This window comes from Pocillopora verrucosa, chromosome 5 (assembly GCF_036669915.1).
Source record: "Pocillopora verrucosa isolate sample1 chromosome 5, ASM3666991v2, whole genome shotgun sequence".
Lineage (NCBI taxonomy): Eukaryota > Metazoa > Cnidaria > Anthozoa > Scleractinia > Pocilloporidae > Pocillopora > Pocillopora verrucosa.
Genome location: NC_089316.1, coordinates 5145809 through 5165864, shown reverse-complemented (window position 1 = coordinate 5165864; position 20056 = coordinate 5145809). Strand labels below are relative to the sequence as shown.

The 20056-nt window shown below is 35.9% G+C and overlaps 1 protein-coding gene and 1 long non-coding RNA gene across 2 annotated transcripts; both read right to left on the bottom strand.

The window, feature by feature from the left end:
• Positions 1 to 3575: 3575 nt before the first annotated feature.
• On the bottom strand, positions 3576 to 6299 carry LOC136280656 (diacylglycerol kinase theta-like). Its single transcript, XM_066166290.1, has 5 exons — positions 6285 to 6299; positions 5660 to 5728; positions 5381 to 5434; positions 4971 to 5069; positions 3576 to 4663 (listed from the first exon to the last, which is right to left on the bottom strand). Exons 1-5 carry the CDS (start codon positions 6297 to 6299, stop codon positions 4550 to 4552), a joined length of 351 nt encoding a protein of 116 aa, XP_066022387.1. The 3' UTR covers positions 3576 to 4549.
• A 273-nt stretch (positions 6300 to 6572) lies between these two features.
• On the bottom strand, positions 6573 to 8921 carry LOC136281219 (uncharacterized). The gene is made up of 3 exons (XR_010717606.1): positions 7916 to 8921; positions 6876 to 7328; positions 6573 to 6635 (listed from the first exon to the last, which is right to left on the bottom strand). It is a non-coding gene; the product is annotated as an uncharacterized lncRNA (long non-coding RNA).
• Positions 8922 to 20056: the final 11135 nt, after the last annotated feature.

Genomic DNA, 20056 nt, shown 5'->3' with positions numbered 1-20056 from the left:
TTGTAGCTATAATATACTGCTTGTCTTTTTCAAAGTCACTTGCAAATTTTTTCAGGCAGCCCATTCATTGTTGGCAGTAAGGCTACCAAAACATTTTCAAACTAATCAATTTTTTATCTGCTTGATTATGATTTGAAAAAGTATAACTTAAAAAAAAAACTTCTGGGTGGCTAATACGCTGCACTGATGAGTGCTCTCTTTGGTTATGCTTGTATATTCAAACTTGCCTTCTGTCCTTAATGCACTGACCAGCTTCCTGATTGACAGTCTGGTAACCTGACTATTTGTGCAACTGGCCGGTAAGCCGTCAAATTGAATTGACTACCTGAGCTATGACCACTGGCTGACTCACAGATGGGCTGATTGTCTGCCCGACTGTCTGCTGGACTCTCCACCTGGCCAGTGGGCGTGGTTATAACTAACTGAATTAGATTATGGCTGCAAAACACTTCAATACAGACATGCAAACATTCAACGCTTGACTGACTGAATTTCGGGTCCGTAGATCAAACAAACAACTAATCGATAAGTTAATTTTGCGTTCACTGATAAGCGTGCTTTTTCCTTTGCCTCTGACAGTTTCCGAGAGCCAAAAACATTGCCATTAGTATGGAGACCGCGAGGGCTAGAGAAAAACTAAAAAATTTCAAGGAAAAAGGAGAAAAATAATTCTAGTAATCAATACATACTGTCTATGGTAACATCTTAGTCTTTAATTTCTTTTTCTTAGATTTAATGTTATCAATACTCAGTAACTTTGCTTTCTGAACTTATCATTGTATGGTAACAAGATATAGTTGGAGTGGAACATATTGCGCTATATCTGAGTGGCGTGTAATTTCTTTTTCTTAGATTTAATGTTAACAATACTCAGTAGCTTTGTTGTCTGAACTTATCATTGTATGGTAACAAGGTATAGTTGAAGTAGAACATATTGAGCTATATCTGAGTGGGCGTATAATTTCTTTTTCTTAGATCTAATGTTAACAATACTTAGCAACTTTGTTGTCCGAGCTAATTATTGTATACCTTACACTCTATCTATCAGTCTATCTTCCTTTTGTTTTGTTTTGACCGTTTTTGGTTTGTATGTTTGTTTCTTTTTGGAACATGTAAATTTACCTGACACTTTGAGTCTGTTAGTTTTAGCGTATTTCTAAAGACCATGATTGCTACACCGCAGTTAAGTCGGATGGCTCAAACGGAACACAACAGTACCAGGGGTGTAGCCAGCCTAGAGTCCTGTACCTCTTAACTCTTATCACATCACTCGTGCAAATTTTGAAACAAAAATTGAACTTTCTTAGAGTATAGGCCTAGACAAGTCGAAAAGCTGGCTATGCTCCTAGTGTGATAAGATATTCTATTCTGCATGCTGATCTTTCCATCATTAATTACAATATAGCTGAGTAAGTGTTTTGATTAGGAATGCCTCTCTGGTTTTAAAAGTAAAGTGTAAGTTCATTTCCATGGAAATTGTTAGGTTTATTCGGAGTTTACTCGTAGTTTAGAGGGGAATTGATGTCCCTGAAGAACTTTCTTTTAGAGTTCCTAATATAGAAAAGAGAAAATGGTGTGATAATAATAGAACACTAAGGGTCTTGAATAAGAATTATCAGAGATTTATCTGTATAACAACTATTTAGATAGCTCATTTCTAGTAGCAGAGTTAGTAGACATTAGGCGGTAAAACAATAATCTGAATAGTTCGAACATTACCACAACTCGTCCAGCGAGTATTCAGAGTACGTGTCGAGTTGCCTAATTTCCTTAGTATCTCTAGTTAAAAAAAAAAAAGGTAAAAATGTCACACAAAAAAAGAGAAACAGTTACTGGATAAGACGTCACGCATTAGAGATTTACAATATATTGAAAGACCTAAGTAGCTCATTTCTAGAATTCTTATAACTCGTATGCGAGCAAAATGACAACTAAAAGGTAGAGTGACGTCTATTTTCGCTATGTTACTACGTTCTTTATGAACGCAAATTCCTTAAAAAGAAATTAGAAAGATGTTGTGGTAACGAGTAACAAGTCAGATATAGGATATTTATTGGTACGACAACAATTTGAATAGTTCACTTCCACAACAAGCTTGTAAGTGCTTTGCATGCAAACTGAGTTTAGAATTGTTAGAGGGAAATAAACAAGGTCAGAATTCGTTTGTTAGAGGTTTTTATAGAATGAAATTGTTTTAAATAGGTCATGTCTTAGAGTTTTTATAACTCGTTTGCGAGCATTAGTGACCTCTGTCATGGCTTAAGCCTGCTTCTTTACATAATTCGTCAATATTATTAACATTAACCTGAAAATCAAAAAAAGGAAAAAAAAAAGGTCTTAGAATACCGCTAACTTAGATATTTAGTAGTGTTTATGAATCTAATTTTGTAGCCCATTTCTAGATTTTTTAACTCACAACGAGAATTCTAGTTCATTTTAGTACGTGGTATTCTTTTATATCTTTGTTAAAACGGGATCATCAACATGGCTTCTACAGTAAGAAAAACTTGAATGTGTCAGTGGCTTTTTGAGGGAAGTCACACAGAGTTACGTACAGGGGTTCAAGATCTACTGTAAAATGTTAACGAAGACTTCAATAAAACATCTTTAAGACCTTACACATGAGTCCGTTCTCAGTTTACCCCATAAAGGTTTCTAAGTCACGCTTCGGGTTCATCCACAGTGTGGATTATGTGCCTCAATGACCTGTGACTAGTAAACTGATACAAAATTGCTTTCTGTATCTCTCATAATGTTGAACTTTTTGTTTTTTAATGAAATATTCAGTTTGAGTTTTTCCCAAAAACTGAGCCGTTTTCTTTTGACACCATAATGTATCTTCTTGACGCGACTCTCTTGAGGGTTTTTGGTTACCCCCCATGTAAAATAAGGCGTAACAAATATATATTTCCGGGAGATTAGGAAACATTTTTAAGCTCTTCATTTTCTATCCAAAGACTTCCACCAAGGGTGGGTGGGAGTGACGGTTAGTATTTAAAAAACCCTCAGATATGAAATCTTTACTGCACTGTGATTGGTTTAGAAGTCTCGCACCACCCTTTGTTCTGCCTTTTAGGGTGTTGACTCTTCATGAATTTTTGTCCTTAGTGACTGCTTGTGATATTTCCTTCTTGTCAACCGCTGAGATAACTTAAGAAACTCAATAATTTGCCTTTGCGGTTTAATTTACTAGGGGACTAGAATTTACACTCTAAATTTACATTTCCAGTGAAGGACTCGAAGGTGTAACATGTAGAGATACACAGCTAATTATGACCACACTTGAAAGAGACCTTCAGTTAAACCTGAGTAAATCGAGCCACAAACCTGAGTGAAACTAACTTAACTTAAATAACTTACAACCTACTAGAAGCAAAGCGGAAAATCTTCCCTTCCATTCTACACTCTTCCTCACGCTACACAGCTAACCTTGCCTCTGGAAGCCTGACACAGTGAGGACGAGCATAGAGAGAAAAATCTAATTAGAATGAAGGAAGGTGACATGCCTTCTCAGAACCTCGCCGATTTTTGCTCGCTCTCTTTTACTCTTCTCTCCTCTTACCGCGAGCCTATCACCAGCTGCCTTTAACGACGAAAAAAAAAGGTTTTCTCACAAATTTAATTCACGCGGATCACATCTACATGAACTGATCATTTTATAAAATGAAACATATGGAGAAAAGGTAAATCAATAGAAGGCGTTCATGTATATTAGCTTGTTAATGAATATTTCTGCAGTTAAACCACTTTTTACATATAATTACAAATACAACATTCTTTTGAAATATACTCGAACTTATATTATCTTCAAATTCACCGGTGTCTTCTGTAAAAACTCCATTGACGGGACAAGCTAAGTTTTCAACTCCACCTCGAGACAGAGATTTCAACATTTTAGTTCGCACCTGTGATATACGATTGTGGAACACCAGGGTACGCGTATCGTCGACTCCCAAGTGTTTTCATTCCTATCTGAAATTGCGTTAGTTAATCGTATTCTTCTCACTTTTTTCTTAAGCATGAAATCTTTAATAAACTGTGATTCGTCTAGAAATCTCGCGCCACCCTTTTTTTCCTACATACGACTATGGAATACCAGGTTACGAGTTTGGTTCGTTAGCACGTAGCGTCTACTACAACGCCTTTGCGCATTTACGGGCGGAACGGGGAAAGATAGAATGTGGTCGAGACTAGTTCAGAATCATTATATACCACTTCGATAAACAATTCATGGCCGGTGATAGAAATTGACTCCAATAGCACGAATGGTAATGTACACTGAAGAGGTTCGAATGGTGAGGACTGAGCCGCTCTCCTTGTTTCAGCCTATATGACGAGCACGTGATGTTCGTGTGATTTCTCAACCAGCATGCATTTCGTACTGGTAGAGTTTCACAATTGGTTCAATTTAACGCACTATAAAGATGGAATTTTAGTCTGCACTGTTTACAATACAGCGTATAGCCAAAGCGTAATTTCCTTTACAATTTCGAATTACATTTTCTCAGCTAAAGCAATACTTAAGCTGCCATAAGCCCGGGGTAAGTGTTTAATCGTCATAAAAAATAGTTCTTGTTGCGCTGGGGCTTGCAGGAGGGCGAGACGAACTTGTGGGTCTTCTTTTGTTTTTTACTTTAACCTTCCTCTTCGATAGCATCAGCGCCTAAAGAAAAAAATAAGTGAACTTACGATGAAATTTCTAGAAGTGTTCGATGGCTGTTTGGGTTCTAACAAAATATTCTTAATTCTGAACCAAATTCGTCCGGTTATAAACGTTTTATTGAATTCTTGGATGTAAATGTTGACAAAAAAATAATAATAAAAAAGTTTCTCAGGTAAAAAGATAAAACTAAATTGATTTTTCGAAATGTTCTGGGTGCATTTTTAACACTGAGATATGCGAGTCCAATCACAAGCCTTTCATTTTCCCCAAACGGTAATCTTTTACAGCGTCGTTACACAGTAAATACCTGTGTTAGTATGGGCCGTACAATCACATTTCCAGGAGGCTGCATCCAAGGTTCACCATCTATTTGTACAGGCATCTCTGATTTTAATTTGATGTTAATCTGTAATGAAGTAATAATAATTGTCATCAATTAAGAAAAAAAGCATTGAAGCGGATGAATGAAGAGGGTAAATTTCTAAAGAAACTGTGGTTCTGCGTCGGTGTGGGGGGGGGGGGGGAAGGGAAGGGGTGGTATTACATGATAGTTTTTTTAATAACTGATTTTATAAAGTAAATATGCAGAAAAAATGACGCTACACCACTGGTGGGAACATATTAACGTGAAAACAGAAATTACAAGAGAATAGTACGAGGATAATCAACTTATGGCTTCATTATGTTATTTACTGGGATACAACCAGACATACATACCTGGGCCCCCTGTGCTAGCCGAATACCAGTCCTGATTCCACTTTGAATCTGACCCTTTTAATAAAGAATTCGTCTTAATTAAGAACTAAGGCACCATTTTTATTGCTAAATAAAAACGTTTCCTATGCAAACACTTAAGAAAAAAGGAAAAGGCAGTATACAAAAATTGTGGCTATTAGTAGAAAAAAATACGCGGAGCAGATTGGAGAGAACAGTATGGTGCATATGCCAGATGATGTTAGGGTGTGAAGGGTAAAGATGGTGGTGATTCTGACTCACTAGGTGCATTACTCCCTGAAGTCCAACCACCTCGACAAGACCGTCACAATGACAAGCTGGGGAATCACCCTGCAAAAAGATTCAAGCAATTTCAATTGTGTTTGGAAAAGGAATCCAGGATTGCCTTTATTTCGTTTAACTTCGCTTTGCGATTGGTCAAGATAATTCAAGCCACTCTCTGAACCAATCACGGGCAAAACTAAAACCAACGGTGATTTGGTCATTTGCTACTTCCCGCGCTATTGGCGGTTTGGACAATTCTACTCTTCGCACTTATTGGCTTCTTTATAGTTAATGCGCTGAATCTTAGAGTCTTTTCCAGACCTCATCTTCTAGGGACAATATGTCATGGTTATTTTATCAGTTGTTTGGTGCTAAGAATATGAGCAGATATCACCACTAAATTCATGAAGTACTACATACATCTTCTTTGTCTGGTCCCCATGTATCTGTGCCTGCTCCCCAACTGGCCGGAAAACAAATTTAAAAAAAAAGTTAAAGCGCAAAATTTATACAAAAGAATAAAAGACTTTACAAGTAATGAATTGATAATCGCAGGTCAGCTGCTATCAAAGTAATCTCAGAAAAGAAGCCTTAAAAATTCAGACTTTGACTAGAATCGAACCCGGGCCTCCCACATAATAGTTGGGGACTGCTGCGAAGCCTCGTGATGTGAGTAAGACAAATTTTAAAAGGTTGTTCGTTCCCGTAAAGGAATCAGATCATAATTATATGAAACAAATAATGTTGACCTACACGAATCATACTTTCACCGGGCATAAAAACTGTGCAGCTTAAAATTACTTGTTGAAGCCGATGTGCAGTGATTTTCTTACAATTAAATTGAAAATCTAACCACTGCAAAGTTAATTCGAATTAATTTGATTGACCTCAATTTCAAGCTTTTACTTACCTGCCTATGTTCAGAATTACAATTCCTTCTAGTGTTGGTAAGTCAAGTTTTTTTGCCATCAATCTGCAGCGAAAAGGAAGTAAATAAGATACTGGTCCCTAGAAAGTTAAAGAGGACGAAAGGCAAACAAGCACCGCAAAACGCCAAAACAAAACGCTCACGTGTGATTGGAGCATGAAATAAAAAATTGTGCAACTGATACGCATGCAATCATTAAGAGTTGAATACAACTGACAGACGATGATGATTTGGACCAACACTCGATGTTAAGAAAGTTAATTCTGATACAGGGGTTTCAATAACCTTTTTCCATAAGCAGCTGTCGATGGTAAAATAGGCGGCTGTGGCCGAAAAGGGGCATTATGGTGAAACCCAAACATGAGCCCGCTTGCAGGGTAAACAAAAGGCAATAAGAGGTCTTATAGTCAGCGGTACACCCCTCTTATTGTGATCAGCCATTCAATACCATCGTTCTACAGAATTTATCTGGTTCTTCCTTCCTCTGAAGATGAAAATCTAAACAAAGCTCAGCTCCAATTCCGATGCCAAAGTAATTATTCATGGTAAAAATACTAGGATCGTCTTCGCTTCCTCCCATCGAGCCAAGCGCACTGTCGTTAGTGTCCGCTGAATCAAACATGACACACCATCTATCAAGAAACACTTCGTGTGCCTGATCAACGGCCATGAGAAGCGATACAGGACTCTCGCCACCAGAGTAACCACCTCCCCAATGGAGAACACGAGAGAAATTACCTGTAAGTTGAGAATCTCGTTCAATCTCCCACTCATTTTCTAGCTACTATGGAAATCACGAGAGAGATGAATACATATAAGCTGGGAATCTCATTCAATTTCCCACTAACTCTCTTGTTACTATAGAAATCACGAGAGAGATTCATTCATACGAGAGTCTCGTTAAATTTCCCACCCGTTCTCTTTTCACTTTGCTACAACACCCGAACGGCAGCTTTTCAAAATACCCTATAACGGTATTTCTACTAATTTAAATCTCTGCTATTAATCGTAACTTGAAAATGTATATAATTACCGTATAGAGTTCCAGACTTTCAGTAATCAATACTACTTGATTTACTTTCAAATACTACGAACTTTTCAGGCCTAAAAAGGGAAAATCTGCATGACTTTCCAGGGTCTCAATCGCTTAGAAAACACGAATGACTAAGTCATGATTAGTTTCAGATTTCCATCTCATTGACCCTAACCCTTGAAATCTATGACATATCGCAGAAAAACAAAACGTACAAAGGTACTTTTGACTCTGGAAATAAATTTTCTTTAAATCGTGGGGAACACGAATACTTTGGAAAAAATCCACTTACCAATGCCAAGAGGAAGAACTGCTGATGCAGGTAGCTTACACTTTATCTCTTAAATAACATCATCCAAACATGCCAGCACCCAGCCAACTGTGCCATCACCACCACAGATCAAGACACGAAAATCAGAAATAGATCTGAAAGCATAAACTCTGAAACAAAGATAAAAATCGATTCATATTTTAGATATTCAGAGATTTAAAGACGATAGGACAAAGCTGACAGAAGAAGACAAGGCTTATAGTTTTGAGTATAGAATAGCTGTAAATGATTAATTTGGGAAGCAACCTATACAACAAAATAGAAATCGCTCTTCTGCAGGACGACGTCATATAAGGAAAACTAACCGCCATGCCTTTTTTGGACTAAAAATTTTACATCAATCTTTACCACTTCCTTGCTTGTTCCATCTTGAAAGCGAGGCTTGGGGGGAGACATTGGGTTATCTTATGTAAATATGGGTATCGCCCTTTAAAGGGTGCAATCTCCACTGGAAAGATTCTGCACCCACCCATATCTGCACTATGGCTTGATTAGCTCGGCCTCGGTCAATTCTCGTGGACACAAGAGTCTAAGGAGATAGTTCTTACTAAGTAAACAACTTCCGTGTAACCTCAACAAATTCGGGTGGGAATTCATCTCGATATGGAGGGGGAGCGAGTTTAAAATACCCTGATAATGGGCCTCCCTCTAAGCGGCTGTACACTTGATTAGGGTTGAGCAGTCTCTGGAAAGCTGTGAACATGTCTGCCCCCTGACCGCCACCACTTTTGGAGTTTACCAGTACTACAAGGGGTTGGCTTCCAGGGGGGAACAGTCCAGGCTATAGGGAATAACAAAAAAATCAAAATAGGCATAACTCCTTAACTGTAGGAAGAGAATACCGATATGCAAGAAACAGAAATCTTGATTCCAGTCAGTCTTTTTCAGTTCATCTGTTTTTTAAAGTACTTCTAGGAAATGCTCTACAGAAAGAACACAGAATTCGCTTTATACTTCCCATGGGCACTGCCAGTGATATAATAATGTGTCTTAATTATTAGATACATGAACTGAGCTCTAAGATTACTAGTAACTCACCACAACTTGAAAACACACTTTTCACCTCACAAAATTCCATGACTACAAAACAATTACAAGAAAAAAGATGAGAACAGCCAAAAGCCTCCCTTTGAGTATTTTAATGCGTAAAATATTAGGTCGCCAAGGTGTCGTCAATCTTGTTACCAGGGTCACTTTCACTCTTAAATAGCTGAATGGACATGGCAGATGGTCAGGGGAACGAGGACTTAGGAAACGTACATTAGCCCCTCGTAAAACAAAGATACTTGTTTAGAAGCATCTAAAAAACAAACAAAACAGAACTTACTTTCTCCTAGAATGTTGCCAATCAAAATTTTGTATTTGCTTGTGTCAAGGCCAACTGGGAGACTACCAATGCATATGCATAAACTGCCCAAGGGTTCTATGTTTTGCCTCAGGTAGAATCTTGTGAGTTTCATTTTCCTTACAGACTTCTGCAAAGAAAAGAAGTACATTAACTTTTATAAGGAGTCTAACACCTTCAGATGAATATATAAGATCTATTATTTATCATTGAATATCACATTGCAGTTATCAAAGGAAGTTAATAACAAAATGGGCGCAAAGACATGAAACTATGGAAAGCAAAGTTGTCACCACCTTACCACCACATATTCAATGGTTGTAACTTAAAAATAAGAAAAGTGGAAGGTAAAAAGGCAGAGGAGCCCCTCACCCAGAAAATTAACCCTTTACAACCAAAGATCAGTGTGCATATTCTCCATGCTGTTTTCTATACATTTCCTACGGTGCTGACATGGAGATTTTGCTTAACAATCAAGAGCTCTGGTATTTGTTGATCATTATTTAATTCTCATGGCCTTAATGTTTGATTCAGGGGTGATACTGTAAGGAGAAATTAGATGTTGGTTAGTCTAAGGGGTAAAAGGGTCAAACTATTATACTGTTTAATACTACATAACTACATCTACTGTTGACTTACTATATGAGAGGTTGATGATTCTCTGTTAGCTTCTGTCCTTCAAATGACAACCAATAAGTTTTCCAAATGTACTTCCTATTAGTTTTTATTTACAAAATTATATTACATTATGATTTGTGTATTGGTAAACAAACATTAAACTGTTTGTCTCATGATGTCAGAGTTAGGCTTATTGATCGATCAAAATCTATCTAATCCATCAACACCTTCATCAGGTGTCAAGGTCGAAAAGTTGATATGTCACTATTTGTAGCACCTTGGTTTGTAATTATTGGTGGGTTATAGCTTGCTGTCATTGGAGTATTTCAATACTCATTAATTATTCCAATTAATTATTAATTAATTGTTACTGATCAGCAGTTATGCTTTTTGATATTAAGCATTTCAATTCCATCATCTCTATTGACGTATTAGATTTGTGTATAAGTTGAACAGTTAAAGTTAATATCTAACCCTCTACCACCTTGAGTGTTGTACTATGAATATTGACAAGTTTTCAAGCAGAAAGCTAATGAGAAGACAGGTCCTTAATGGTCGGCTAATGGTCGAATAAATGAATATTAGGTTATATTGTTTGATTCAGTATCAAATTTTCATGGCTGAAAATATAAATATGTATCAATCACACAATGCAGTGGACTGATATGTTGATTCTGCAAGTACAGTGTATAGGGGCCATCTGATTACATCAATCAGAAATATAAAACTATGTAAAACCATACTATGTAAACTTGACATCATTTGATTCCTTATCCACTTACCAAGAGACAATATGCAGACCTCCTTCCCTGGAGAGTTTAAGTGAGATGTGTCTTTGTATTGCCTTCTTTAAGTGATGCACTGTCGCAATTTGGATGACAACTACAGCTGAAAGTTTATTAAAAGGCATATAAAATTATATATATATATATATATATATATATATATATATATATATGTAAGGAGTGGATCTTCCACTATGTTCCCCAAATTTTTTCACCAAAGGGAGCCATCACTTCTGGATGCGATAGAGAGTCAATCTTTTTCTCCGATTCTTCTGGGATCTCTTCGTCCGCCATATTGAGTTGAGGTTCATTCCCAGGCTTTCTCGAGGTGCAAGAATAGTGCGCCTGCCTCCACTTGCCACGATTAGATTACAGCCGACATTTCATTACACTCAAAGATCGTGTAAATTGGATAATGATCTCCAATGAAGAACAACTTAAGATAGTTGTTCTGTGGTATTTTTTTTTCATGTGGGTATGCTACTGGAGCCAAAAAGAAACTCTATAAACTATTGTTGAGGTATGTGAAGAGATTGAAATCTCAGACAAGCTTCTTGCGCTTAAATTACTGGTAGTATTTCTTTGTGATCGATCGGGTGCTACTTTCTGCAATTTTGAATTTGGATTTTATCTTTCTTCGAAAAAAAAAGCGAGCATTTATAGAGTCTGTGAAATTGGTATTATCTGAGGGAAATTCACGAAATTTGTCGCGATAACCTATCCGCGCGGATTTTGTTATGCAGTCGAGAAAATTAGAAACTTTTCATACGTACAGTACGTACGGGAGGACTTTGGGTCAACTTTATGGCAAAATATGTTATACTTAAAAAAAATCCATATTCGTTTGTTAGCAAAAAGTGGCTAGGCTAGAGGTTGTTGTTGAAATATCGATAAAACTGTTGGTATGTATTGTGTATGCCAGTTGATAACACTTCTGTGGTAAACGTGAACGAGAAGATTAGTCCTTCGCGGGCGAAAGATACTAAAATATCACGCGATATTTTTTTTTTGTCCTTTTATCGCGGTATTTGTTTCATCGATATTCAAAATAATATTTTTTTCAAGCGCTCCTCATGGAGAAAAAGTGGAAAATTAAATAACTATGAACATTTTTGCTTTTTTTGTTCAAATACATGTACACTACATAATAGTCTGGGCTATTTGAGAAGGGGTGTCACGACAGGTGGTCTAAAGTGATGCTAGATATTAATAATTTATTACAAATCTCGTCTCCTGGCAGCAGTGATTAGGTTAATATCATGGCTTTGATCTTCTAGTTTACATGAAATATAATTTGTAAGGACTTAAAAGCATAGATATTATTAGAAATCTGTAGACTGTTCTTGAATAGATGGGTGCAACTAGTTCACATGTGATTCATACAACGTAACTCATACAACGTAACAATGAATAATATTCATACATGTACCAATCCAATAAGCACAAAATTTTAATTGTAATATGTATTAGAGAAAAAGTATGATATGTGCATTTCTGAAGAGTAGTGCAAATACCTGACTGTGTATATATTGTTGAATTAAGACAAACAAAATGGAGTTGAGAGGGGAAATTCCTACAGTCTCATAAAAACATTTACTAGAATTTTCATTCAAAGTATGGTGTTGAAACTCAGTAGAATATGAGTGACACAACATGTTAAGAATATTCTCCAAATATTTATACAAAAAAAAAAAGTACAGGCCACTATAATTTTAGCAAGAAAACATGGTCTGCACAGGAATCTGAATGTTCTCTGATCTGTGATGGCTTTTAGTGTTCTTTTCAATAAGCTATTTTATTGCCAAATTTGGAAACTGGTGGACAATGGACATAATCAAGTAAATTGTGTTAAATTGGATGAGTAAATGTAAATATAATTAAGTGAGGGAGCAAAATCAAATCCAAGATATTAAAGACATTACTTAAATTCCCTATGGGGTTTGCACAGGATGCAGTTATTTAATTTCTTAAATTATAGAAATTTTCACACTAATCAGGAAAGAATGCAAAAATGAAGACTAATTAATCTAGATGAAATTTGGAGTTTTTAGTTCTTTTTTAGTTTAGAAGCTTCCAGTAGAGCTGGTAAATATGTGATCATTATCTTTCTGCACTTGTTGGTTTTATATCAGAAGTCTCACTCCTTGAATATTTTATACTGCCAACTTGTACATAATTGCCACATGGGCAGACTTTCCATGAAGTATTCTATATACATGTATGTGACCTTTCCATTTCAGTAAAAGCCTGCTACCTGTGAGGACAAAGCAGATCAATGGCAACATTGTCTCTGTTCACTATACAGCATGCACATGTATGACTTCATGTTGTCTGCTTCTTACTTGAAAGCATCACAGGGAATTCCTAAGGAAAGGATGTTCTCACAAGCTTACATTTTTCTAGCTAGAAATTTGAACCGTGAAAAAAACTCACGTAATTTTATGAGCCATAATTCGGCTGAAGTTCACTGAACATTTCACTTCAAGATTCTGTATTAGAGACTTAAAAACTTCAAGCAAAAGGGAGTGTTAAATTCGACTTGCCGAACTATTTTAGTTTGTAAACTATCGTAGAATGTGAACTTTGATGGTTTTTGAACTTTGATGGTTTGACACTTTTGACAGCTTTAGTCTTGTACAGCCAATCAGATTATTTGAACCATTCTAACAGGGATTCTGATTGGCTTATTGTAGCGTGCTTTATGAGAGTATAGAGCATGCTGACGACACTGTTGTTCGCTTTGTAAATAAAGTTTGTTTTGAAAATTGATTGTAATGCTTGGGTAATTTAACGGATTCTTTATTATAAAACAAATAGAGAAGCCTTGACTGTGCTCTGTTCTGTTATAAAGCACCTAGGAAGCGGCTAGAGCACTCAAGAAGTGGGAAGAAACACTCGACTACGTCTCGTGTTTCTCCGTACACTTCTTTCGTGCTTTAGCCGCTTCCTGCGTGCTCTATAACAGAACAGAGCACAGTCAAGGCTTCTCTATTTGTTAGAGAAAGGCATCTAAGAAATCTGGCAAGCCTGAAACAAAGTCGAGCTAGAAAAATAAAAAGAAGTAATAAAACTTGAGGTTATTCGTAAATGATATCACAGTATGCCTCTTTCTCAGCATCAGTTGACTATGATACGATTTTATACCCTAATTTTGGAAACTTTCCATGCGCAACGCTTGAAATTCGTTGACCACTCTAGAGCAATCAGCGTAGAAACCAGAACTCGGTTAGTGATTGAGAAAGGTGACAATTAACCCTTTAACTCCCAAGAACTGATTGTCAATTCTCCCCTCTAGCTACTACACATTTCCTTGTTAATTGATTACGCGAATTAGGTGTTCAATCAAGGAAATAAATTGTACCTGATGAGTCTGAGTGTTCTCCTTACCTGTTTGCTGTATAATATATGTATACTAGAGGGAGAAGTTACTTGGTAATCACTTCAGGGAGTTAAATGGTTAAAGTACATTACTTGAAGCGCGGGCAAACGCCACTGACCAAGTCGCGATTAGCTTTTAATTTAGATTTGATTGGTTGACAGGATGGTGCAAGTTTTCTGGACCAATCACAGAGCGCAGTAAAGCAAACCCAAAGCGAACTTGGCTTGCTTTTGACACTTCACACTTACTTTAGACAGCGAAGATTGCTCTACATTTTCTTAAGAACCAGTCAAATTATCTATCGGAAAGTGTTATCCGCTGCTATTAACGATTATTTAATGGTAATGTTATTCACGAAATGACGTGAATGTCACGGTTAATAGAATTTGTTCGTTTGTTCGCCGTAATGGCGCTTCTTCATGTTATCTCTCTTCCCATGGTTAACTGAAGAGATAACTTTCCAAGAAACGAGGGCATTTAATTCAGCTTTCACTCACTGAATTCTTTCGGTTTCTGATGTGGAAGCCCGAATTGAAAGAACTTACCGAAAGTTTAGTTTAGAAGAACTCATAACTATGCTTAAATTTTGTTCACCGAAAAAATTAGGAGAATCCAGGCATTAAATGACTGAACGTGAGAATTGTTAATTAAAATGCCAATAAATACCTCTCCAAGTCATTTTGCAAAGGAGTGAAAAATACCTATGGTGTTTAGACCGCGTGTCAAGAGTTATAACCCAATCAATGATATATTTGCGATAACAAATTTGTTTGGAAACCAATTTTACGCAAACAACGAAAATGATTTGAGGAGCAAAACTTTACATAAGTCATTTGTAAGGTCAACCCTAGTAGTAGTGATCTATGAGAAAGGCTTTAAACACGCTGTCCCCCGCTGGCAAAAAATGGATATCTACATATAACACAACTCATCACCTGACGGATATCGCCCGCTGTGAGCGTGTGTGGGTGTGTGAGAGGAGGGGGGGGGGTTGGGCGGTAAGAGAAGAAGCGGGACTGCCCGCTCCTAGAACCGATCAGATCACAAAATTGTAAAATACCCCCCCTTCAAAAAACGAATATACCTTATTTTAGTTCCTCTTTTGAGGTAGACGTGGACTTAGAAAATTACGTGATGGAAATTTTTGTCTATTTAAAACTTAATTTGTTAAAAACAACAGTTAAAACAGCTGTAAAACCCTTTACCCTTGTGTGAATTAATTATCTTCTGCTTATGCGGATAAACGCGATCAGATTCTTTCAGAGTTGTCGCGGAATCAAGAGGACTGTATACTTCTTTGTTTTCTAAACGCGTTTATTTTCTTCCATCACTCCTGACAATCTGAACATACCAACACTCTAACGATCTAATACCAATCTCTCTTACAATTCAGTGCTACTTCGTTTTACAGTTCTAGTTGCGAAATAAAGTAATTTTCCCACAATCACGAGTTCAGTAAATTCCCAATCCCAAAGTACTGTAATATACACTATTTTAGTTGCAATTTCACAATTACACTTTTCTTTCCCTTATTTAGTTCACTGTACGCATGCAAATCAATGCTGCACTTTGTTTACAACGTTGTGAAATATCATGTCACGAAATCTTCCTATTCGCGTTACAATCAGTCCAGTATTTCGTTACATTGTGTGACAATTTATAACATTAATCATTAATTATAAAGAAATCGTTCTCGACAAGAGTAAAGGGACAATCAACATTCAGGTACTAAACATAAGCGCTTCGTTTCTTTCTGTTCTTATTTCATAATAGTTTAATTCATCTCTCTCGCTCACTATACGGTACAAAAGTTAGATTTGAAAGTAGAGAGATGTTTTTTGTTGATAGGAAATAAGCTTTCTAGATGTTGACAGATGGCGATCCTTTCGATGAAATTATTTTTTTCTGTTTGTTACCACAATATTTATCCTAAACTATTCTAGCTTCTGAAGTTCTGTAATTCGGTCATTTTAGTTTCTTTTTCTCCATTTTAGTGATTTTTATGTTATTGTTAGGTGCATTTTCCGCCTTTTTTGAGCAACAAAGGACACGAAAAAAGTTGAACATATTAATTAACTAATTGATCGACGTAGAAAAGAGTCTTAATTCTTCGAAAAACACAAATAGTAGTATTATCCCCGAAATAATAAACAAGAATGTATGTTATGTAGTGGTATTTTACAATAGAGATGCGAGTTTTACTGAAAGGGAAACATATTCCTTGTAAGTTAATCAAACGTTGATTTGAAAGTCAAATGGCACATGAGAAAAAAGACAGGAAGAAGTCAGTTTGTGAACGAAAAACAGTTATATTCACAGAGTAACTGACATAATCTTAAAAAAACATTTACAACTCTTCGATTTTGTGGAGTCTTTCTAGAAGCCTTGTTCAAAATCTGTCCTGATGAGAAATTGAAAAATTGCTGAAATAATTATCCTTTTACGTGGTATAGAAAGCGCGCGACGCCTACAGATCTTTTTTCTGTCAGTTCTTTGATGATGCACTGTCTACCAATTTTTGCAGTAGAGTGATAAAAGCGCAATTTCTCCTTCTATCTTCAATATATGACGATATCGAACAGATTTACTTTGATAAGAACGAGACCGGTTAAACCACAAAATCGCAAACCTAACATTTCTGCGGCTTTTCTTCATCTAAAGATTAAAAAACACTAAACCTGTCTTTTAAATAGTTTCTCGCGACGTTCGCACCATAAATTATGCAAAATATAACTAGTATATTTATATAGATATTGAAACATCTGTTGTTTAAATAGCAATAGCCGTTCTCTTGCCAAAAAGAACGAATAGTAACGATTTTCGAATTTAAAATAAATTTTAAAACAATGAAGGACCTAGTTATTTTATTACGAGCTCTTTTTATCTAAAGGTGGCGAACCTTCCTTTTTATTGCAAGATAACTACATGTACACAGTCAGTACAGATGTCGATCCTGTTGATGAATATGCTACGTCCTTTACTACAATATAGTTTCTAATATGTCTAAAATATTTTTCCATTGCAAAATCAACTCGATTCCTTTCAGTTTATAACCATAGTATCTGTGAGTTATGCTTTAGATGTGCATTTTACGCCTTGTCAAAACCAGTACACGACAAAATGAGTAAAACTCATTTAAAAATTTATGATAACACTTCATTCAATTCATCGAAATCTCATTTCCCTCAACCAACATCGTTATATTGTCAAGAAAAATGGTGTTTAGAATTTTGGAAAACGATCAACTCGATCAAATGAAAAATTCAAATGACATCAGAGCACAAACAGGAAGCAAGAAGCTTGTAAAATTATCAGCTGAGTGATGGATAAAAGGATAACTATTCACAGCGCGAGGATTTCAATTTATTTCCTCCAAAACTTTAAATGTATCATCAACATTCTTGCTGAAGAGGTTGGAGAACTCCACAAGGGGAAAAAAAAAAGCACTTTCTTTGTAGGAAGGAAAATTTAAAAATTTCTACTCTCTTTCTTCTTTACATTAAAAATGCATGAACATAATATTTACTTTGCGCAACGGTCGGGATTTTGTTCAGCTTTTCCAAAGGAATAAAAATCACCTTTATATTTCTTGTTTAGAGGATGAAAAGCGCCAAATATAGTATGGAATATTGTTATCGGTCGCCATGAATTAGCGATAAGTTTATCAATGATTCATCTCGTAACTGAATTCTAACTGAGCTCAGTGATCACATTAGAATTCCTATTTCTTATTTTAATGCATTGTTAAGTGGTCTGTTAGCGAGAATTGAGAGACTGATCTGATCCAGTTTGGATGCATGTCGATGAACTACGTAATCAAACCTGAAAATATGAACTTATCGAGATACTTTAAATGGCCTCTTTTCCGAGATATTTTGGCTGAAGAAGGAAAAAAAGCGTTGGTCGCCGATGAATAGTCATAATTAAGTCGGTTCATTCAGTTCATGGCAACATTATATGAATAAGTTATTAAAACTGCTCAAAGAGAAAAGGGAGAAAAAAAAAAGAGAGCCAAGTAGACCTTATTTGAATTTCTCTTTTGAGGTGAACGTGGAAAATTACGTGATGGAAATTTTTGTCTGTTAAAACTCTCAAGTTATTGGAAACAACAATTAAAACAGCTTTAAAAACCTTTATCTTTGTGTGAATTAATTATCTGCTTATGCGGATAAATGCGATCAGATTCTTACAGAGTAAAGGGACAATCAACATTCACGTCCTAAACATGAGAGCTTCGTTTCGCTTCGTTTCTTTCTGTTCTTACCTCATAAAATTTTAATTCATCTGTCTAGCTCACTTTACGGTACAAAAGTTAGATTTGAAAGTAGAGAGCAGTTTTGTTAACTAGGATATTAACTTCCGAGACGTCGACAGGTGACGATCTTTTCGATGAAATTATTTTTGTTCTGTTTGTTACCACAATATTTATTCTAAACTATTCTAGCTCCCGGACCTATAGTTCTTTAATTCGATCATTTTAGTTTCTTTCTCTGTTTTTGTGATTTTTATGTTATCGTTATCGGTGCATTTCCTGCGTTTTCTGAGAAACAAAGCACACGAAAAAGTGAAACATAATTGTTTTTTCACAGCACTTCATATAATTTCTCAGAATCAAGTTTCTCCTCACCATTAACGGTACATTTTCAAGAAGAACGATGTTTAGAGTTTAGGAAAATTGATCGACAGCGAAAAGAGTCCAAATTCTTTGACAGACACGAATAGTAGTATTATCCTCGGAATAATAAACAGGAGTGTTATGTTTTGTAATGGTATTTTACAATGCAGACGCGAATTTTACCGAAAAGAAAACATATTCCTTGTCAGAGTGAAAACGTAAATTTGAAAGTCAAATGCCATCTGAGAGTAAAGACACGAAGCAGTCAGTTTGTAAACGATCAACAGTTACATTCACAGAGTTACTCTTCGACTTTGCCGAGTCATCTTAAAAGCTTTGTTCAAAAATCTATGTTTCGATAAGAAAATGAAAAACAACAAAGGAAAACGAAAATATATGCTGAATTAATTATTCTTTTTACGTGATATAAATAATCTTTTTTCTCTGTAAGTTCTCCGATGATGTGCCGTGTAACAATTATAGCAGTAGAGTGATAAAAGCGCAATTTCTCCTTCTATCTCCAATTTATGTGGATACTTAAGCAGATTGCTTTCGAGAAGAACGAGGCCGGTTAGACCACAAAATTGCAAACCTAACATTTCTCTGGCTTTTCTTCATCAAAAGATTGAAAAACACTTTTAAATAGTTTTTCGTGACTTTCGCAACATGAATTATATAAAAGATAATTAGTATATTTATATAGATATTGAAACATCCGTTTTTTAAAAAGCGATGGCCGTTCTCTTGCCAAAAAGAACGAATAGTTACGGTTTTTTAATTACAGATAAATTTTAAAACAATGGAAAAACCTAGTTATCCTACGAACACTTTCTATCTAGAGGCGGCGAGCCTTTCTTTTGCATTACAAGATAGCTGCATGTATACAGTCTGTAGAGATGTCGATCTTGTTGATGAATATGCTACCTGCTTTACCGCAATATAGTTTCTAATATGTTTAAAGTATTTTCTACTGTAAAATCAACTCGATTCCTTTCAGTTTTTAACCATAGTATTTCTAAGTTATGCTCTAGATTAATTCATTGAATTCATTGAAATTTCCCTCCACCAACATCATTACATTGTCAAGAACAATGGTGTTTAGAATTTTGGAAAACAATCAACTCGATCAAATGAAAAATTCAAATGACATCAGGGCACAAACAAGAAGCAGGAAGCTTGTAAAATTATCAGCTGAGTGACGGATAAAAGGATAACTATTCACAGCGCGAGGATTTCAATTTATTTCCTCCAAAACTTTAAATGTATCATCAACATTCTTGCTGAAGAGGTTGGTGAACTCCACAAGGGGAAAAAAGAAGCATTTTTTTTGTAGGAAGGAAAATTTCTACTCTCTTTCTTC